This window comes from Meleagris gallopavo, chromosome 11 (genome assembly GCF_000146605.3).
Source record: "Meleagris gallopavo isolate NT-WF06-2002-E0010 breed Aviagen turkey brand Nicholas breeding stock chromosome 11, Turkey_5.1, whole genome shotgun sequence".
NCBI classification, from domain to species: domain Eukaryota; kingdom Metazoa; phylum Chordata; class Aves; order Galliformes; family Phasianidae; genus Meleagris; species Meleagris gallopavo.
The window spans coordinates 11,563,039-11,584,031 of NC_015021.2; the positions used below are offsets into that span (position 1 = coordinate 11,563,039).

At 43.2% G+C, this 20,993-nt stretch overlaps 2 protein-coding genes and 1 long non-coding RNA gene across 4 annotated transcripts; 2 read left to right on the top strand and 1 right to left on the bottom strand.

Moving 5' to 3' along the window:
* The first annotated feature begins 17 nt into the window (after nt 1-17).
* On the top strand, nt 18-12,687 carry AMMECR1L (AMMECR1 like). Its single transcript, XM_003208946.4, has 6 exons — nt 18-837; nt 5,498-5,608; nt 6,089-6,203; nt 6,866-6,956; nt 7,959-8,055; nt 9,291-12,687. The coding sequence occupies exons 1-6, from the start codon at nt 431-433 to the stop codon at nt 9,400-9,402; spliced, it is 933 nt and encodes a 310-aa protein (XP_003208994.1). The 5' UTR covers nt 18-430; the 3' UTR covers nt 9,403-12,687.
* LOC109369478 lies at nt 8,064-16,841 on the bottom strand. 2 transcript variants are annotated; one of them, XR_002118578.2, is made up of 4 exons: nt 16,761-16,841; nt 13,777-13,990; nt 13,262-13,376; nt 8,064-8,168 (listed from the first exon to the last, which is right to left on the bottom strand). It is a non-coding gene; the product is annotated as an uncharacterized LOC109369478 (long non-coding RNA). The 2 variants fall into 2 exon arrangements; XR_002118577.1 differs by lacking the exon at nt 8,064-8,168 and having other exon boundaries at nt 12,782-13,376.
* POLR2D (RNA polymerase II subunit D) lies at nt 16,830-20,275 on the top strand. The gene is made up of 4 exons (XM_003208947.4): nt 16,830-16,946; nt 17,864-18,044; nt 18,498-18,593; nt 19,728-20,275. Exons 1-4 carry the CDS (start codon nt 16,874-16,876, stop codon nt 19,804-19,806), a joined length of 429 nt encoding a protein of 142 aa, XP_003208995.1. The 5' UTR covers nt 16,830-16,873; the 3' UTR covers nt 19,807-20,275.
* The last annotated feature ends 718 nt before the right edge of the window (nt 20,276-20,993 follow it).

A 20,993-nucleotide genomic window follows, 5' to 3' on the forward strand; every position in this document is an offset into this window, starting at 1 on the left:
TTTTTTTCTTTTCCCTTTCACTCTTCCCGACTTCCCTCCCTTTATGGGAAGGCTGGTTCTGGTAGTGTGGTTGTTTTTTGTTGTGGTGTTTGTTTTTGTGATGAGCTGCCTATTTTCAAAGTGTTTGGCAAACTGTACCAATGGCTCAGAAGCACAATTTCCTCTTGTCTATGTACTCTTGATTGGCATGTAGAAGTACTCATTCTGCTTGCTTGGACTGGTTTTCCCTCTGTGTTAGAGGCATGGGGCAAGTTGCATGTTGGAGGGATTTTCTTCTGCTTTTTGTTGGAAAAGCAAAGCTGACAACTTTGATAAGCAAAGAAGCAGCTGTTGGTTTTCCACTAGAAGCTGTTTTGTGTAGTGCTTATTTTATTTCCCTCTTCCTTTCCAGGGTTCTGCAAGTGCTTCAGGCAGCAAGTTTTGAAGCAGGATGGGAAAAAGACGCTGTGTTCCTCCCCTTGAGCCCAAGCTGGCAGCTGGCTGTTGTGGGGTAAAGAAGCCCAAGTTGTCCGGGAGCGGAACGCACAGTCATGGGAATCAGGCCACAACTGTACCCGGCTCCAGTTCAGGTCCTCTTCAGAACCACCAGCACACAGATGGGAATAATGGAAGGGAGAACGTATCTGACTTGACTTTGGGCCCAGGAAATTCCCCAATTACTCGAATGAATCCCACTTCAGGAGCTCTGAGCCCGCTTACTCGGCCCAATGGAACTGCCAATAGCACCAAGAACCTGGTGGTGACAGCGGAGATGTGCTGCTACTGCTTCGATGTACTCTACTGTCATCTCTATGGTTTCCCTCAGCCACGACTTCCTCGATTTACCAATGACCCCTAGTGAGTAAATTGTGTGTGGGAGGAAAGTGGAGAACACAGCGCTCAATGCTGTGATGGGGTCAGGGTGCTGGGGTGGGCGGCTGGGTTTCCTCTGTGGAGAGGGAGGGTTGGTGTGTGGGGAGGAAGGGGACGATCTGCTCGGCCTACCAGGCACAGAAAGGATGCCCTGTAGCTGGGTGAAAGAGTAAAGATATTCTGTTGAAGTTGGTGGATTTGAGTGGAGCTCTGAAGCCACGTTCACGTGAGAATAGGCCTAGTCTTAGAGGCAAGCCGGGCAGGTGTGTGAGGAGTTACAGTGCTTCTTTGGCTCGTGGTCTGTGTGAGACCATCCGTGCTTTTATTGAGGAGTGCAAATCCACTCATGATAACACTGGTGCTGTTGGCTCTCTTCGTTGTAAGGCTTCTTGCTCTGCAAGTAATTAACCACACCATGCCTTAATAAAATTCTACTAAAACAACTGAAGCTGGAATTAAACAGTTGACAGAAAACAACAAAATAATGTAATTAATTTGAAGAGTGTTCTGCCTCTGATACCAGGCACTGAGGACGAGGGAAGGGACTTTCTTCTGCTAGCAGATTGGGAAAAGAGTGAAGTAAGCAGTTGAAGCAAGTTTCTGGCTGATCCCAAAACAGCAGCTGAGCTAGAGGGAATTGGACAAGGACACACACAAGGGTGTGTTCTGTTACCCAAGCTAATGGATTTAGTAGGGAGGGGAATCAAACATTTTCAAGCTGTGGAACTGAAGTCTGACAATTATTGAGATGGTGCTGGCTGGACAATATGGGGAGAAATTGGGAGTTCACTTTCAAGGATGATAGCAAGGTTAAGAAGAAAGGAGATGGGTATGAGAAGAAGCAAGGAGCAGGATTTCTGAAAGTTACCTGGCGTTTTGCTTCGCCGAGATTTACCTAATGTTTGTCTGAAGGTTGAATGTGTGGGTGTGGAAGTGTTAATGTCATTAAAATGTTTGGATGAAGAATTATGTGGAAAACATCAATGACAAATCGAACTTCTGATGCCCCTCAAGGGGCCGCCTTCAGAACAACAGATCAAATAGGGAGGTGTTGCCAGCCTTAATTTAAATTAATGAATTTTAAACGGATGTAAAGGAACAACGGCTTAAAGAGGTCAAGGACTTTTCCTTGCAGTGAACATCTCCCCACCTTACTGGCTGTCACTGTGGATGTAGGTTGTGTATCCATGCAGTTATTATCCCAGCAGGATTATAGGTACATGCTCTGAATGCTACTGCAGGCTAAGCTGTTTAATGTTGTAAGAACAAGTGAATGGAGACAGACTCTGGATTGGAGTACAGAATAGCTCCAGGGCATCCCCAGACTGAAATCTTTCTGCTGATGTTTCTCATACCTGAACTAATTGTTGTTTTCTAAAAGGAGCATATTTGTTTATTTTGTTGCTTGAAATGCAAAAGTGGTGGCATTCTGTTCCGTAATCAGTAGGAGATTATTTTTATATGGCTTCATTATTTTGGCATTAGATCACTTTTCTGAAACAAGACTCCTTGTGAAACTCATCAACAGAAGTGTTGGCTGTTTGAATTGTGAGCCCCCATTTGAGAAGTTAAAATTCATGGAGTGTTCCAGCACTGATAATTTTGAAGGCCTTTAAATCAACACTCCGAAGCAAAACCAAAGATATATCCAGAAGTCCCTCAGGAGAGACAAGAAGGAGAATGTTGATGGAAGGAACAGAGCTGCCCAGGTTTCTCCTGAGCTGCTTCTCAGACAACAGACCTATCGGAGCTGAACCCCAACCCCAGAGGCAGTGCTTGTGATGGTTGGGATCCTGAATAAGGAGTGTGATGTCATAACTGTAACTGTTATGGTTTGAAATCAGCTGGAAATGCTGGTTATCCAGAGAGGGTACACACGTGGGTGGTTGTGGTGGTGCTGACGGGTACCTGTGGGGCACAGCACCTTGTACACACACTAACAGTGACATTTGCAGATGGGTGTAGAAAACGTGGCTTGCAAGAATCAGTCAGCTCTGCATTAACTCAGCAAATGAAGAAAATATTACCTTTGTGATTCAACTTACCGAGAAAATGATGATTTTGAAAAAGTTAATTGGTTACTTCTTTGACTTCAGAACTTTTGTTTTGTTTTCAGAACAAAACCAGTCTGTTCTGAAGTTCTATACGTGCAAGTTCCTTGTTGCCATGCAAGAAAATAACATACATGCATTGTGATGTCTCTACTACTACAGTTCTTTCTGTAAGGGGAGCTCCATACTGCTTCCAACAACCCACGTTTTACTACTTTAACTCCCATTGTAGCTGCCTGTTCCTGGAGCTGCCCTGCACTCAGCACAGCCTGCTCAGAGCACAGTGGATAGGAGGCTGTGGCCAGAGGGAAGTGGCTGCTCTGATCTCATCAGGGTATGGCTGCAAAGGATCAGAACGTGCTCTTGGGTGAACGTGGGCGAAAGATTATTGAGATTTCTCTTAAGATGTAAAGGAAATGCACTTTTCTGGAATGGGCTGTAGAACAATTCTTGTCGTCAGTGCCTGTAATTTGCTAAAAGTATTTATTCCTCACATTAACAATCAACGTCTTTTATATGGTGAAAAACTAAAACAGTGCAATTTTATCAACTTGTTTGAAATGATACACGTTGCTTATGCCTTGGTTGTTATGACCACAGTCAAAACCTGTTAAAAATGAGATTTTTTTAAAATACGATGGCCTCCTGGATGAATTATCTTGTCCTTCTTGGTAATATCTCTTCTATTATAGATGTAGAAAGCCGTGTCACAGCTCAGTGGAAACTTTTTTAAAGTGGAAAGAGGTGAATTGGAAATGTGAACCTGTGATGTGAATCCAAGAAGAGAAGGAATTTACATTTGTATTCTGTCAGCAGTGCTTTTCATCGTCTCCCTTCCTTTTCTTCTGTTTGGGCAAAGTAATTGTTCCAAAAGTTTAATTAGATTAAGCTAAATTCTCACCGAGCTTGTGACAATAACGCGTCTCAGAAATCTCCTCCGTAAGCTCACTGTCCTTTTTTTTTTAAACTGTAAGCTTTGTCGTGTATTTCCTTAGCTCTGTTTTCTGTTTCAACATATGGTGGTTGGATGAAAATAGAGGAATGATATCCTGAAAGTACCTTGAAGTGTTGTTGGAAAATGAGAGCAATAACTCCCCTCCTCGAGCATAGAGCCACAAGGTGGCTGATGGTTGCTGGTGGTTGCTGAAGAATGTTTCCATTTCCTCTGTGGGCAAAGTACTTCCTAAAGCCTGTTTGCTCTTTAGGGTGGCATTTCTGCTGTTGGTCACAGCTGGTAACTACATCCTGAATGCTGGGTCCGTGCTGTGATCTGGTCTTGTGGTTCTTTTGTTGCTCCAGGTAACAGCACTGGACATTGCTTTGTCACTGCAAGTCATTACAGGTTCTGATTTTTAAGACGTTAGAAGCTTGCCTGTGTTTGAGAAATCATCCCCTCTCCATGCTGATTTTGCTATCCAAACAATCCCTCCATATTTTTTGTGTCATTTACTGCAAAAATGCATTGCTTCAAGAATTTGAGGCAATGTATTGCTTCTGCTTGGATGTAGAATCAGTCCTGCCTTCAGGAGTTTTACCTGAGTTTTAGAACTCTTGGTAATATCTATTTGATTTCAGAAAAAGCTTTTCTTAACACTGTGTGTTTTCCTGTCGTATCATCATGAAGTCCAATAGAAATCCACACGTTTGGTATCACTGATGACCAACTTCCTCCTTTATGTTTGGGTTCATTTGATTTCTGAGTGACCACTTCTCGCATTCAATACTCTGTAATGTGAACAAGTAAGCTCAGTTACCCTATTTTTACCATTAGATCAGCGTTATCAGTTGCCTCGCACGATTTTCCAGCTGTTCCAACATTTTTGTAGAGCTTCAGCCACCATTATCCTTTCTTTCCTGTTTCTGTCTCCAGCTGTCTGCAATTTCACTCCCTTCTGTACAAGTGAACTTTTTGCCCCTGGTATTCACTGTCTTCTTTATCTGTTTACGTCTTTGCAGAGCTCTTTTGAATATTGTTGTTAAAAATTTCACGTTTTCTGAGGGTTTTATTGTGGCTGTTGGCTTAATAGATTGAAATGAGCCTGCTGACTTTGAGAATCTACTGTTATGCCTGTAAATCTATGAGCAGATGGGGAAAATGCATTTTGGGGTTGGAACAATGCAGTGGTTTTATACTTCTCTTGCAAACCTGAATTATTGATGGTTTGTAGAATGCAAACCATTCAAGGTCTTTCATTTTCAAAGGTGCTACAAATGAGTAATCTAATTTTCATCTCCTGTATGAGTTTTGGTTGTCCTCTAGGCTACCAGATGCTGGTAAGTGAGGCCGTTCCTCATAGAGCTTAATGAGTAGTGTCAGATCTTACTCATCAGAAAATCGTGTGGTCTAGAAAGGAAGGTGTTGGTGGAGATAAGGAAGTGTGCTGGAAAGGAGTGGGGAAAAATGCATTTTGCACTTGGAAATGTCTTTTTCATTTATATTGCTAGGCCGCAGGTTGAGAAGGCATGCCTGGTAGGATTTACTACAGAGGGGATGAGAAAGGAAGCGTGTGCATACATGCTCTTCTGTACCTGTTGTCTCACCTGAAAGATCTGTCTCTAGAGAGTGAAGTATTTCTTGTTTCTTGCCTTTTCAGCCCACTCTTTGTGACGTGGAAGACGGGGCGAGACAAGCGGCTTCGTGGCTGTATTGGGACCTTTTCAGCCATGAACCTTCACTCAGGACTCAGGGAATACACATTAACCAGGTAACTATGTTGAAAATCAAATAAACCTGAAAATAGTTTAATTTGCTGAGGATGTATGAGGATTCAAAGTTAAGTCATTTTATTGGGTTAGCACAGTTAATTTTAATACGCTTCACGGCAAATTCAACATGAGAATTGTGTGATATTTAGGGGGAGGTAATGTATCAGGATGTAGGGGAACAGATTTGCACCAGGTGAATTTTGGTCAACATTTTAAAGCTAACGTTGAATCTGTCTGTATATAACTAAGAGTTTTGACGTGTCATGTAGCCCCTGACTTCTCTCCACTTGCAGTAAGTGGAAGACAGCATCAGGAGGCTTGTAACTAGTGTCATGAATAGATGCAAATCACTTTATCTGCAGTGGCAAATTGAAAAAAATATATAGATTTTACAGAGGTATAATCTACAAGGGCATAACTGAGCATCTGAGGGTTTCACTGCACATTCAGATTAGGCAATATATCTTCTCTTCCCTTAGTGCACTTAAGGACAGCCGATTTCCACCCCTGACTCGCGAGGAGCTGCCCAAACTCTTCTGCTCTGTCTCCCTCCTCACTAACTTTGAGGATGCCAGTGACTACTTGGACTGGGAGGTGAGAACAGGTGCATTTGGAACTCTGCATCACTCGTTCCGTTCGGGTTCGGGTTAGTACATAGTGATGTGTCTCCTTCGTTACAAGGGTGGATGGGAAACCAAACTGGGGATAGAAACGTGGCTGGGAAACTGGAAGGGAGGAGGATGATGGGCTGATAGTATGATAGTCTTTGGGAGGGGATCTGAATGGCAGTACAAGTGGCAAAGAAAGTATTTTATGGAATTTGGTCCAATAGGAAGTAGGTTTAGTAGTGTGTGTGTGTGTGTGTGTGTGTGTATATATATATATATATATATATATATATATATATGTAAAAGCCTGGGAAGTGCTTTGATGCTGTACAAGAAATCAGGAATAAAAGATAATTAAAACCTAACATATAAGAAACGTTTACGACATTTTACATAGAGGTATGCTTAGCTCAAGGAATATTAAATAGACTTTGTGGGCTAGCTTAGATATGAATCTCTGTTAGATTCTTGTCTTGCTGGACCAGTGTGGGAGATGGCAAACTGTCAGACTTCTAAGAAGACTTTCTTTTGGAGAGGTGGCAGGGAGGCCAGTGGCAGAGAAATGCACGGTGTTGCATGAATGATAAATCAATCATTAACTTAGTGGTAGCAAACACCTCTTATTTGGCTATTCATTTCCATCTATAGGTTGGGATCCATGGGATCAGAATAGAGTTCATCAATGAGAAAGGTGTCAAACGCACAGCCACGTATTTACCTGAGGTTGCTAAGGAACAAGGTGGGTTTGAGATGACAGCTAAACATGTCAGTATGCTGTGTCACAGAATTGGGTAACATAAATCTGTGGATTTTGGGTTTGGATTGCGATGCTTTCCTCATAGTGGTGCCTTGGATCCACCAGACTTAATCTGGATAACTGACACCTGATACAGCTGCTGTTGGGTTTTCATCTGGCCTTTCTCTCATCCCACATCTGTGCACAGTTTTATCTTAGTGTAAAAAAAAAAAAATGTTTTAGGGCTTAAGAAATAGAGGATCTCAAAATATGGAACTTCCAGCTTCATTTAGCATTGCATCTTTCCTCTTCTATGTTTCTTCCACCAACTAGGATAACTGCAGACTGCACAGTACCAACAGGAGAGTTCCTTTCCTCCTCATTGTTGCTAAAGTAGCATCCTCCAGATGAGGGCAGGAAACAGGGCCCCTCTGGAGCACACTTCCCACTCAAATATAGTAGTGGTCACCATGGTAACTGCTCAAAATATTGCCTCCTTTCCTCCACCTAGCAGAGTGGAGTGGTCGCATCCTCCTGGCTCTGGGGCAAAAGACTAAGGTAGGAATTTTAACTCTGATCTCTCACATAGCAGTGCACTGTGCTATCACTAGAGCATCAGGCTGATCCCAATTTGTCTGTGTAAAGCTAAGTATTACCTTACTTTAAGTCTTAAGAGCTAAAACTGAGTGGCACGTGATAAAACAGTCTGGCGTCTCTGCAACAGAGGCAAGGCACGGACCTTTGTAAGAAGAGAGGTCATATGGAAAAAATGGGATTATTGTTTTTATAGACCACTGCAGTTCAAATATGAGTTAAAAGGGGTTGGCATGTGCAGGTAATGTGCATGCATAAGATCGTGTATGCCCAGTTTGGCACTGGCATTTCTAAAGTTCAGAATTTCCTGTTTAGTTGTTTGCTTCTCTAGCGGCCTTTTAATGCATCTCCTCTTTTCTTCAGACATCATTTTTATGTTGAAAAATATCCCTTGTTTTTCTTTTTCATTAGACTGGGATCAGATCCAGACCATAGACTCCTTACTCAGGAAAGGTGGCTTTAAGGCTCCGATTACCAATGACTTTAGGAAAACGATTAAACTCACCAGGTAAGGTGATGTATTTGTTGCCTCTGAGATTTATTTTATGGTGTTTTGTGGATGATTCAATTTATTTGTGCCAGGTGTATGTCTTCAGGCTTCTGTCAGGTAGTAGGTAGAGGCTGAAAAACAAAATCACCAATTCTACGTGTTAGGCAGATAATGTATATGGGATGAAGCGTAACGTCTTCAGTCTGTGCAGGATTGAGGTTAGAATTTTGAGAAAGCTCTCACTACTTTTTAATGCAGTCATGAGATCAAAAGAAGCAGAACACTGCAAGTTTATTAAAAGGTTGATTCTTCTGTATTTTCACAACAGACTTCCTTTTCTCAACACGCTGATCAGTGGAGGGTATAGCTGTTTGGAGGTGATAGCTGTCTTCCAGCCAAACCATGCTCACATTTGGCATTTTGGATTTTTGGAGTTTGCTTGTTTTTCTACACTCCCAGCTGTTGTTTTCAACTCCCTTTGTTAACAAAAATTTGGACGTTCAGGTTTTGTGTAGAAACACAGTAATTTGTCTTGTTGTTACTCACCTCTGGAGAAAAGAAGTGGGTAGGTTTCAGGCTCTTTTGTTTTGTCTTTTAATGAGAGGACAGGATGAAATTTTTCATTAGAAGGTGGTGTAAGCAGTAGGAGGTGCATCCAGGAGGAAGCGACTCAGTATAATTCACAGCTGCTTTGAAGTTCTTTCGTGCAGTGTGCTTGGAAGTGCCTCTGGGTCTCTCAGAAGGGACTTCACATTTTGTGAATTCTGATAGTACAGCATGGACTGAGTGACACGTACCCTATAGTACATCTCCTTTTACCCAACTCTGCTTTCACTAGCTTTTCAAGTATGAACGTCAGCCAAGAAGTAAATAATACTTGAATACTGCTAGTTTAGTCTCTGAAACTTTGAGTCTTTGCTTCCAGCAAATTTTTCATGCCCCCATTTTTTTTCTCCGCAGGAAGTAGATAAAAAAGAATACAAGCTGATCATTTGTTTCCTGTATGCCACTTCAGGAGTCCTCTTTGTTATGATTATCTTCAACAGGGCTCAACTTTTGGCACACTAAAGCTAAATAAAGCTTGTAAAGTTTATCCAGGCTATTGCATAAGGTGATGGAAAACAAAGTAGCTGTTGAAGCGAGGGGGTGTCTCCTCATTGTTGGGGATGATCCAAAAGGTGACGTGGGACGAACGCATTTAATCCACACGGCATGATCTCTTTCCATTTTTTATTCTGATGCTGTTTCCACAGGTACCGCAGTGAGAAGGTGACAATCAGTTATGCGGAATACATGGCCTCTCGTCAGCATTGTTTCCAGAATGGCACTCTTCATGCCCCTCCCCTCTACAATCATTACTCCTGACACACGGCTGCATGACCAGTCCCACCCCCCAGTTGCTGCCAATGGCTACGACATCATCGGGGCAGACGCCTCTTCTTCCTGGTCCAGTTACTTCTATTACTGCACCATTTTATGATGCTAGCTTCCGTTGCCAAGTCTGCCTTCCAGCTGACCTGGGGGGAGGAGGAGAGCGTGACAGAACTTCAGGGGCCCAAGCCTTATCTCAGCCTTCCCTCCAAATGGGGATTTAGTTGGATTGGAGCTCCATGCCTACGAACTGTCGTGAGGTGCAGAAGACCTCTAGGAGTGAAAGTGCCACTTCAGAGCGATCTGTTTGCGCGTGTTACCGACACTCTGGAAGCTTGAGTTGTTCATTATGGAAGCCCCCCAGATCAAGTAGGAGCATTCCCCTGGCAGCCTGGGCAACGGAGTCCAATAAAACATTTTTTAGGTTCTTTTTAATTTTTTTAACCTCTGGTATCTGTTGTGTACCAAGAGCTGATTGCTGTCCCCACGCATCACAGGTGGACGTTACAATACAGAGAGGGTTGAACAGCTGGGTAGCACCCCATCCTCACAGACAGAAAGCATTTAAAGATGTGAAAATCCTTTGGGTGGTATTGCGGATGAATCTGTTATTTAAGTAAGCCCTAGAAGGCTCTAATTCTCAGATCCCGCTGTAGATGGATTCCCTAGAACTCCTTTTGGTTTACAGTTCGCTGGGTTTTTTAGGTGGTGCTTTGTAATGTAGCCTGCTATGAAATAGAATGCAGTTTTGCCTGTAGGAGTGCAAATTGTCATGCTGTGTACATGAAGGACAAGGTAACCTGGACAGTCTTTGCTGTTACTACCCTGTTTTGTGTCAAGAATTTCTAAGAGAGCCTGACTGGGGGTGGGAAGGGGTTGGCAGGGAATAGACTGTAGTCATACAAGGGAGACAAGTGACTGAAACTTCTTTAGAAAACTGTCTTGGGGACCTTCCTTTTCATAGGACAGCCACTTTCTCTAGTGTGACTATCAATCTTGAGATTGGTCAGTATTCTGGTCTGCGGTGGGCCTGTTGTATGAAGCTGTGTAGTTTCGCTGGTCATACATTGTACAGCTCTTTCATTACCACATCAAGGCAACGAGTGGGGAAACCCATATTACCTAAACTTTATGACACTCACGTGCACTCTGTATTTCTTCTCCTGTCATTGACTGCAAGAAATACTCTGTTCTAAGAGGAAGATGTGTTCTCCAGTTGTCTGGCAGTGTTGTTAATGGACACCCTGTCAACGAGGTTACTGGAATTCCAACAATTCGGAAACATTTCTGGAGGGTCAGCAATGATCAGGAAAGAAAATACAAGTGTATAGCAGAGCGGTGGCTATTTGGTCACACGTACCTTTAGAGTTTGCTTGTGTGTGGTAATAATGGCTTTTAAAATTGGCTGGTGTTCTGAGTCTGAAATTCTCCCCTGGCAAGGCAGGGAATACGGCTGGTAGGAAGCTCAGGACTGTGTGCTGCTGCTCTTTCTGGTCCTAGAGAAGAAAACAGGCCTGGGTGGTTTTGCTTCACAGTGGTGTCCTGTCCTGCTGCTGGAGGAGAGAGATGTGAGGGAAAGGAGGGAGCCCTGTTCTGGATAACTGTGCAATATTGACCCAGCTTTCCTCCTGTACTGGGTCGTTTTTATAAATTGCCGCTTTTCCCTTGTGATGCTGTTGAAGAGCAATTGAAGATGAAGGGATTGTTTTGCCATTTCCTGCTGCTGAGAATAAATCGAGGAGTTTGTAATTACTCTCCCAGGTGCCCTGGAGTGATGAGGGAGGACGGGGTCAGCTCTGGACAACACCATTCACCGTTCAGCTGTCAAACAGTATGATACATAGGGCTACACTCATTACTGTTCAAGTGTTCTATGTTAGAATTTAATTTCATAAAGGTTTAAAAAGAGCAAAAAAAATGGTGCTAAAACTTCACCCCTGAGCACGCTCATTGAGACTGGTCATGCAGGCATATAGTGCCAGGCTTCTCAACTCTTCTTTCTTTTTCAAGCATCTGCCCTGTTCTGCGTCTTCACCAGTGTACAGTGTTTTCCTGATTTCATTTTATTGGAATAGGGGATGACGAAGGGGTGGAGTGGGGAAGGTTAGCTGTCCTTTTTTAAAGAACAGAATTTTCAGGTTGAGTGACGTGGTTGAATAAGCTTGAAGAGGGCTAGGTGGTTTGGCACTGGGGAAGCCTTATCCTCTCCCGCTTCCATTTCCCTGTTCAGTCTGGATTAAAAAAACAGCAACAAAAAAGCCTCTAAATATGTACTGTGTTCTTGTCTTGCTGCAGTGAGAAGAGAAGCTAGCAAATCAGAACAACTGGTCTGCTGTGTTAGAAACAGGCCCTCTCAGCTTTAGTCCCATAAGGGTCCAGCTATGAAATCAGTTGAAAAGTGTGTTGATTTAGTGAAATTAGCTCAGAAAAACGTATGAAAAGGACAGGTGGTCTCAGGAAATAATCCCATTTCTAGATCATTACGTGGCAGCTATGCATAAGGATGAAAGGAGAGAACTAGAAACAAAATGCACTTTGATTTGCCCTCCAGATGGAGGTAACAGAAATCAGTGATTCAGTATTTTTTCTGTGGTTACTTTTTGGGGACAGCAGTTTAGAACTACTCCCTCTAAAGCAATTGTCACCTGGTTTGATCTGGATTTAACTCATCCTTAGAAGCAAGTGCCTTTTGGTCTAGAAGGGCTTATTCTCATGACAACCACAGCTGAGATCTCACTGCAAGTATGAATTGTCTTTGTTTTACAGCAAATACAGGAGAATGTCTTTGATCACTGGAGTCTGTCAGTGTTGGAATGTTTCCGCTGTGAGGTTCTTAAACTACTTCTTTTCATGTTTAATAGTCAATCTCAACTGAGATCACTTCAGTCTGGGAAGGTTTTATGGTCAAAATATCACATATCTACAATTTATAAGAAATAAAAACAAATTCTGTAAGAAATCTAAGAGATCGTTTTAACCTTTGCACAGGATAATTTGTTTTCATAGTACATTAACCTACATCTGCAGTCTTCACTGACTATTAGTGCTGTTTTCTGTTTGTATTCTGGAAACTACATGTCATTTTGTTTTGAGTTATTTTGGGGTTAATTTATTTCCTTAAAGCAGGAGACCTCTTTTGACCTTCAGTGCAGATGTCAGACCAATTCTTTGTATTACACTTGGTTGCCTCCTACCTACATAATAACTTCTGAGTGTAAATAATTGAACTCTATCCTCTAATGAAGTATTGTAGAGAATAAATCATAATGGAAAAAAAAATGTTGGTATTGTCCTCTTTATACAGTTTCTTACAGCATTTATGGGACATGATAAAATCTTTCTCATCTACAAAGGACTGTCTGTATAAATACCAAGCCTATTACATGTTTGGCAACTCCCCTGGTTGCCAAACTGCTATCATAGCTGTCTGGAAACATAAGGACAGGCTTGCTAGGAGAAGTGAGGAGAAAATGGTAGGAAAATTAAACACAAGTACTAAAATTATTCTGCTAATAGCGATACAGCAAAGACTCTGCATTCCAAAATAACACTGACTTGATGAGAACTCCATTAGTTGTCCTGATGGTGGAACATAGAACCATGGATGTTGAATTCTGTAGCACACTAAAAATCATGGATTACAGTACCCTAAGAGTTCTTTGGTTTTTGTCTTTTAAAATGAATTAAAGAAAAAGATGTACTTTACAGGTCCTCAAGTGATCTTAAATATAAACAAACTTTATTTTGGGAAAAAGGAAAGCATATTTCTAGATTCTTACTACATATGGAAATGATTGCTTTGGGACAGGATCGATTGTGTACAAACAAAGACATCTTTTGGCTTTTTGCTTACCTCTGGTTTAAATATTTTTCTGTATGTTTACAGGCTACCACTGCTGACTGATGTATGGCAGATGTGTAGTTCAAGGTCCTGTGTTTCACACTGGTGGTTCTCAGGAGCTGCAGCCCTGGTATCAGGGAGGAATGAGTATAAGAGGAAAAAAGAAATCAATAAACTATATACCTGAAGAGGGAGAGCAGTTCTGAGTTGAATATGCCCAAGAAGCTTGCTTGTTTTAGGGCAACTCCAAAGTATGCACTTAACAATTACATTTCCTTGGAAGATTTAAGATAATGCAAGAATTTATTTTTTATAAGTCCCTTACGTTCTGTGAGGAGTGAGTTAAGGAGTCTGTAGCTACAATGAACTACAAGTGATTTGTACATCCTGATGTCAAACACAAAGCCAGCAACTGCTGCTGTTATGTGCCCTGATAAGCTATCGGTTGTACTTTCTCAGCTGCTTTTTTAACTAGAGTACACTGATCTATTTCTGTATCATTTTATGGTATATATGTTTTTCCTTACTTAATTTTCTTTTGGTTTCACACTGAAGCAGTTGTGAAAATCTTTGGCCGGTGTCTCCCATCAGAGATTCTTGTCTGCACGTTGCTTCCATGGCCGCAGGAACCCTCAGTGGAGGTGAGCTCAGGCAGAAGGAAGTGCTGAAATAGGTCCATCCAAGCTCAGCGTTGGAATACCAGGATTGTTCTCCAAAAAGTGCTTCCTTCTGGTTTTACTTCTGCTTGGGAAAAAAAAAAAAGACAATTAATGAGGCATTTAGATAAAAACTCTAAAAACAAATGACAGAACGCCTGGGAGAAATCTCTACAAGATATTTCAGCTGAATAACACTTGAGCCTTTTTATTCCTAGCTGAAAATACAAATTTATTTTTGAACCAAGTTTATATGAAGAAGTGTATCTAATTATGATTGAGGAATGCTGTGTCTCAAAGACAGCAATTAAAGCCAGAACACATTACTTACTCAATGTCATTCATATGCACGCTGACCCATATGCGTGCTGAGTATTGCTCTCAAACTGAATTATATACAGCACAACCAGTGCAGAGCATGGTATCATATATGTATTTTAAAAAAATCAACCTTCTGTCAAAGCCACTTTTGCATTCAGATGGTTATCCTTCTGGGGTATGAATATAATTTTGTATTGCTCTTATGTTCATTCATTGTATTTTTATTATCCGATTTTAAAAGGAATCGATAAATGAAAGTGAGATTATATGAAAACTTTGGATATTTATACTTCAAGAACGCATTAAAAAAACATGTAAATCTTGTGCAATAATGGCTATTTTGACACCAATTTTTCTAAGCGTGGATTTTGCTCATGGATTTTGATGTAGCACGTTAGAAATGTTGCTGACAATGAGAAGAGATTAAGGTCTCAGTGTTCTGATCTTATTACCTCCGGTCAAAACCTGCTTTCTAAAAAAAAGTCAGTCACTGACATGCACACTTGGTAAATAATCACTGCTACAAAGCTTTGGAGCTGCTAGGAAGAAAAGGCCTGATGTGCTGGTGAGTTGGAAGGAAAGACATCACAAAATACATCGGCACTGATAATGGAACGTATTTGTTATTAGATGTCCCTACAATTTTCTACACAGATGTTTAGCTAAAGGTGTTTTGGTTTTTTGTTGTTTTGCTTTGTGTGTGTGAATAGCTGTGTTCATGCAGTCAGCTGTTAGTGGGTCTGTTTTCAAACTGAGGGAAGGAAGAAATTGCTGTAGTGGGTCTATCTAACAAACCACCAATGTCCCAAACTCTGCAATGGTCAATACTTTCTGCCCTAGACTATGCAACAATAGGCTCATGTCTAAAACCTGAGACCAAAACCAAACAGCAGTGACAGTGAGCTATTACCCACCACCACAGCCACTCTTGCAGGCATGTGGCTTTCCCTGAATCGTTTCAGTTTTCATGCACTTAAGTAGGAGAGATCACTGGGGGACAACAAAAGTTAAATTTGTAACTGCGACTGCAAGCTTAGACTGTTTGAAGATCATTATGTTCTGAGGAGACGGGTTATGTGAGAAGCCATTGGGATGCTAAATGATTTTAAAAGGCTTCTCTCATCAATCTGGCATGGATTTCCTTGTTTTCTTGTAAACATAATTGAAATAGCCTCATTCACTACGTGTTCTGAGATATTTCCACGCTATCTTCCTGAATGTCTGTTTGTACCACTTAGCTAATTAGCTTTCAGTTAGCTTCTCTCCAATGCTCATACAGAGTTAACAACCGTTAAGGAGCTAAGATCTGATTCTGGAGCTCCCGGTTGAGCTCACACTGGCTGTGCCCCTCCCCCAGGGCACAGGAAGCACTGCAGCTGGCACAGATGTGAGTTCAGGAGAGCAGGAGTGGCCTCACAGTAAATCCTCCAGCCATCTATTTCTGCATTTCTTTAAGGGCACAGGATGACATTGAACAGTCTGCTAAGATGATTACTGTAAGTCTTAAGCTGGTTGGGCACTTTCGTATGCATTCTCCAGGGAAAGTACTACCACACAGTACTTTCCTGACCTTTCTCCAACAGCGTCAGGAGGAAGCCAGACATTTCCAGCCTGCCTGAAGCTTTTAGGGATCTACAGACTACTCCTGGGTAGCCCAAAGAAGGTAAATTTCCTTCCAGAGCGTGCTGCTATTGTTATCCATGCTCCTTCCCACCAAACTTCCATGTATTTACTACGGTGAGACAGATGTTCTCCCATTGCTCCCACAAGCACTAAACCAGATCTCGCAGCTCCTCATCCAGATGCCTCTTGAATACTGCCAGGGACAGTGATTCCACCACCTCCCTGGGCAGCCATTCCAGTACCTGACCACCCTCTGAGAGAAAAAGGTCTTCCTTATGTCTAACCTAAACCTTCTCTGGTACAGCTTGCAACCATTTCCTCAGGTCCTGTTTGTTGCCTGGGAGAAGAGGCCAAACCCCTCCTCATCACAACCTCCCTTCAGGAAGTTGTAGAGTGCAATGAGGTCTCCCCTTCTCCAAACTAAACAATCCCAGCTCCCTCAGCCGCTCCTCATAAGATTTGTGCTCCAGACCCCTCACCAGTTTCGTTGCCCTTCTCTGGACACGCTCCAGGGCCTCAATGTCTTTCTCGTAGTGAGGGGCCCACAACTGAGCACAGTACTCAAGGTGCAGCCTTAGCAGAGCTGAGTACAGGGGATGATCACCTCCCTGCTCCTGCTGGCCACACTATTTCTAATGCAGGCCAGGATACCGTCGGCCCTCTTGTCCACCTGGGAGGTGCACCTGCAACTCCCACTTACTGCCTGTGTGACTGTGTGAGCATAGCAACTCTTCCTTTGGCTTTGTCAGTGTGAAAGCACAGCGTGCTTTCCCTCAGCGGTCCCCCTGGAGGGAGCAGATGCTCTCTTGGATCGGGGTTCATCGGTTTGTGCGTTTGTAAGCCTTCGGGCCTAAAAGCCCTCGCTCTCCCACAACCGGCTGCCCTCCCACACACGCAGCGTTCCCGCCCACCCGCTCCTGTCAGCGCAGCTCCCCCTCGCGGGCACCGGGTGTCAATGCCCTGCACTTCCGGGGGCCGGGCCTTCCGCTTCCGGGCGCCGCGTCTTTCACTTCCGGGTGAGGCAATGGCGGCGGGTGGCAGCGACCCGAGGACTGCAGATGTGGAGGAGGACGCCTCGCAGCTCGTCTTCCCCAAAGGTGCGCGGCGGGAGGGCCCGGGGCCCAATTCTAAGCGGCCGGTTACAGCTGCAGGTTCTTAGCGTTGATATAACTTGTAGTTTTGATCCACATTTTTTTACGATATTACAATATCGCTGGCTGCCTGGAGCCTGAGTGAGACCTCAGCACGCTAACAGGCTGAATAATTATTCTGCTGAAAACAAAACAAAACTGGAGCTTTAAAAACAAGTGCTGAAGGGCTCCTGGGTTTGTGATAGAGCCCAGTTCCAGCAGTCTGCCGCTATTTTGAGCACACGAGGCCTGTCTTAGCATGTTCAGTTTGCTTTAAGAACACGTCGGAGGTCTTCCAGTACTGTGGGTATCACCCGTGGATGGATGCTACGTGGCTAAATATTTTCTTCTTAGAATCAATCATGCATTGCTTAAGTTCAGCCAAAACTATGTGAAGAAAACATTGCAAAAATATAGGATCATAGAGTTATAGAATCGTAAGGTTGGAAACGACCTGCAAGATCATCTAGTCCAACCGTCTTCCCATCACCATTGGTACCACAAGCACTAAACCAGATCTTGCATCTCCTCATCCAGGTGCCTCTTGAACACTGCCAGGGACGGCGACTCTGCCACCTCCCTGGGCAGCCATCCCAGTACCTGACCACTCTCTGATAAAAAATATGTCAGAAAGCCAGAAATTTGAGGCTGCAAATGTAAAAAGTGTTGTCAAGCAGAGAAGTGGGTTGGATGGCTGCTCAGAATGGTGTAATTTTTATCTGTTTTCAGTGTGGAATTCTGCCCAGTCCTTGGTGAAAGGGCAGCGAACCACACTGTGCTGTTGTTATTTCCCAAAGCTCAGTCACACACACATCACCTATAAGTGGACTTTTTTATCCATGCTTTACTTCTTTCAATGCTGATGTTTGCTTGTTCAAACGTAGAATTCGAAACTGCAGAAACTCTGCTGAATTCAGAAGTCCACATGCTTCTTGAGCATCGGAAGCAACAGAATGAGAGCGCGGAAGATGAGCAGGAGCTGTCAGAAGTCTTCATGAAAACTCTGAATTACACAGCGCGCTTCAGCCGCTTCAAAAACCGCGAGACCATCGCCAGTGTTCGTAGGTGGGTGGAAGGTTTAGGAATTTGATGTGCAAAGCTGGTGTTGTTTTATGGAAGTGACGTTTATGACGTTTCCTGATTTGGACCGCTGTAGCTCTGAATCTTGTCTTTCTGGAGAAGCAAGAAATTTGATCGCTGTGTTTTGAGGAGCACTGTGCCCAGTCTCAGTTGGGCCTGCTGAGCTTTCCTTGTTTAAAAGACAGCATATTTCAGTGAGCAGGAGGGTTTTCTAGGCTATTTGTAGTGTAATTCTGGGGTCTTCCCACAGCTGTGGCTTTGTTTTTACCTAATCAATAGTACCTAATCAAGTAATAGGCATTTCTTCCTTCAAAAAACTTGAATGCAGTGTCAAGAAGCAGAGTAAAAGAGAGAGTTGTATGTTATCTGTTTGGTTTGTTGTTCCTTTGCTTATCAATCTTGCTTGCAATTTCACCAAGTTGTTGTCTTTCCTTACAGCTTGCTGCTCCAAAAAAAGCTCCATAAATTTGAATTGGCGTGTTTGGCCAACTTGTGTCCTGAGACTGCTGAGGAAGCCAAAGCTTTGATTCCTAGGTGAGCATGTGTATGTACCGAAAAGAGTGTTGTGTACTTTCCTGTGCTCTAAAGCTAGCTGTGGACAGACACCTTCTCCACAATCCAACTCTTTTGATAAGAAAACTTTCCATTTTGGTTTTTCTTTACTTACCCACTGGTCTGACAGTGAAGCAATCCAAGTATTCCTAATGCACATCAGATAACATTTAATGGATCAAGAGTGATAGAATTGTAGAGTTGGAAGTGATCTTTGAAGGTGATCTGCTCCAACTCCCCTGCAATAAAGAGGTACATCCACAGCTGGATCAGATTGCTTGGAGCCTGGCCCAGCCTGGCCTTCAATGTCTCTAGAAGTGGGGCTTCCACCACATCTCTGGGCAATGGCTTAAACTGGAGTTCCCAGCTGTGTTTGTTGTTTTTTTTTTCCGTTGTTATTGTTGGAGCAAACAACAGAGTGTCCCTATGAACCGCTGGGTGAATAATGTACAGATGGGGCAGAGAGATCTTCCAGTATCATCTCTTGATTTGTTACCTCATGCCCTGAGATAGATGAGGAATGAGACACCCATCTGAAGTACAGTTTTTTCCTTGTATGCTAAGATTTCATAGAATCATAAAATCTTGTAAGTTGTAAACACGTTTCTTGAATACCTCCACAAAAAAGTGACCCCACTTCCCTGGGCAGCCTGTTCCAATACCTAACCACCCTTTCTGTGAAGAAATTATTTCTAACCTAAACCTCCATTAGTGCAACTTGAGCCTGTTTTATCACATTCTTCATAGCGAGTCTGGACTGGCTTATGAGTATGAGGCCAAGGGGTCTGGTTAAGCCTACACCTGGGTTGCCCTTTTGATTGCTTCCTGATTGCTCAGGGCCATGATTTTGCTCAGGGCCATGATTTAGCAGATGGTTGTTAGAGTTAGGGTAGTATGGTTAGGTCATGGTTGGTCTCGATTATTTTTAAGGTCTTTTCCAACTGGAGTGATTTTATGATTCTATGATTACAATGACTTGAAATCATTGTGCAGGAAGTTCTGGAAATGATGGAGTTCTGCCACTTAAATAGGAGGCTCTGCATGGGTGTCTGAAATGAATTCAGAAGGGAGCGGTTCTAAAAGCTTTAATGCATCCTTGTTGTTCTTACCTTGCAGCCTGGAGGGCCGATTTGAAGATGAGGAATTACAGCAAATTCTTGACGACATTCAGACCAAACGCAGCTTCCAGTACTAAAGGTGACCCTCAACCCCTCCAAATGAGTGGAAAAATCTGAGAACTTTGTTTCTCTGCCCTCTGTACCAATCCAGCTCCCGGGCTGAGCAGTGGATAAAGGGAGCTCCAGCACTGTCATACACTCCAGTGTACTGGAGGTCATTGCAGTCCTCTTGGTTTGATAAGAATGCCTGCATTGTGAGTGCACAAGAATTTGAAAAATCTTTTCTTGGTGGCTCAAATATTTGTTTCTTCCAGATTCTTCTCCCTGATTTGGGAATTCCGTACGTGTTTCTATTTTTTAGCAGAAATGTCAACCTGTTTGGTTTTTTTGTTTGTTTTCAAAAAGAGTGTGGACACTTACTCTTGACTCCTGGGCGGAATCAAGTCCCACTGTCTTTCAAATGGTTTCATCAGCACGGTGGACTTTTACAAGCTCAATTATTTTGTATTATTGCTTAGCATAAATTAAAATATATTTCTAATTAAGGTCTTGTGTTTTGTAAACATTACGTGCATATTCTGACTTACAGAGACCTTCTCAATAAACTGATTGGCCTGGAAGAAGGAAAACACAGGAAGAAGAACTGGGACAAACACCAGTGTGGGTGCCAGGTGACTGTTCTGCTGATGTGTGGAGTTCCACTGATGCAAAAGGGAAAGAAATCGGATTACTCTGTTATTTCAGTTCTTACTGAGCCAGCAAACCTGATTAACCACCACAACTGTTGCAGGACCCAAATAATTATAGCTAAGGAGCACAAAGCCAGGCAGCAGAGTGAGCCTAACTTTGGCAGATCCCTGCAGCCCCTTTTGGCACTGGGAATGCCCCCCAGCTGCTGCTCCTGCTGTAATTCACAATACCCTGCAGTGTATTTCTGGCATTTCAAGGCATTTTCATCTCTGAAACACGAGTTCTCGTACTTTCATGAGAACTTCTGTTGCTCAAAAGGAGAAACCTCCCTCGCCACCAAAGCTTTGGAGCAGAAGGGAGCGGGGGGGACTGGGATTCCTCGCCGAGGCTCCGCGGGACGTAGCGGCTCACCGCTCAGCTCGGCTCCTTCGGAAGGGCGCCGCGCATGCGCACACCTATTTGTGAGTCCAGCCGCGCGGGTCTGCCGTGAGGGCCGCCCGACTTCCGGCCGCGCATGCGCACGCTGCGGAGCAGCGGGAGGCTCGCGGAAGCGGCGCGCGCATTCCTCCTTGCG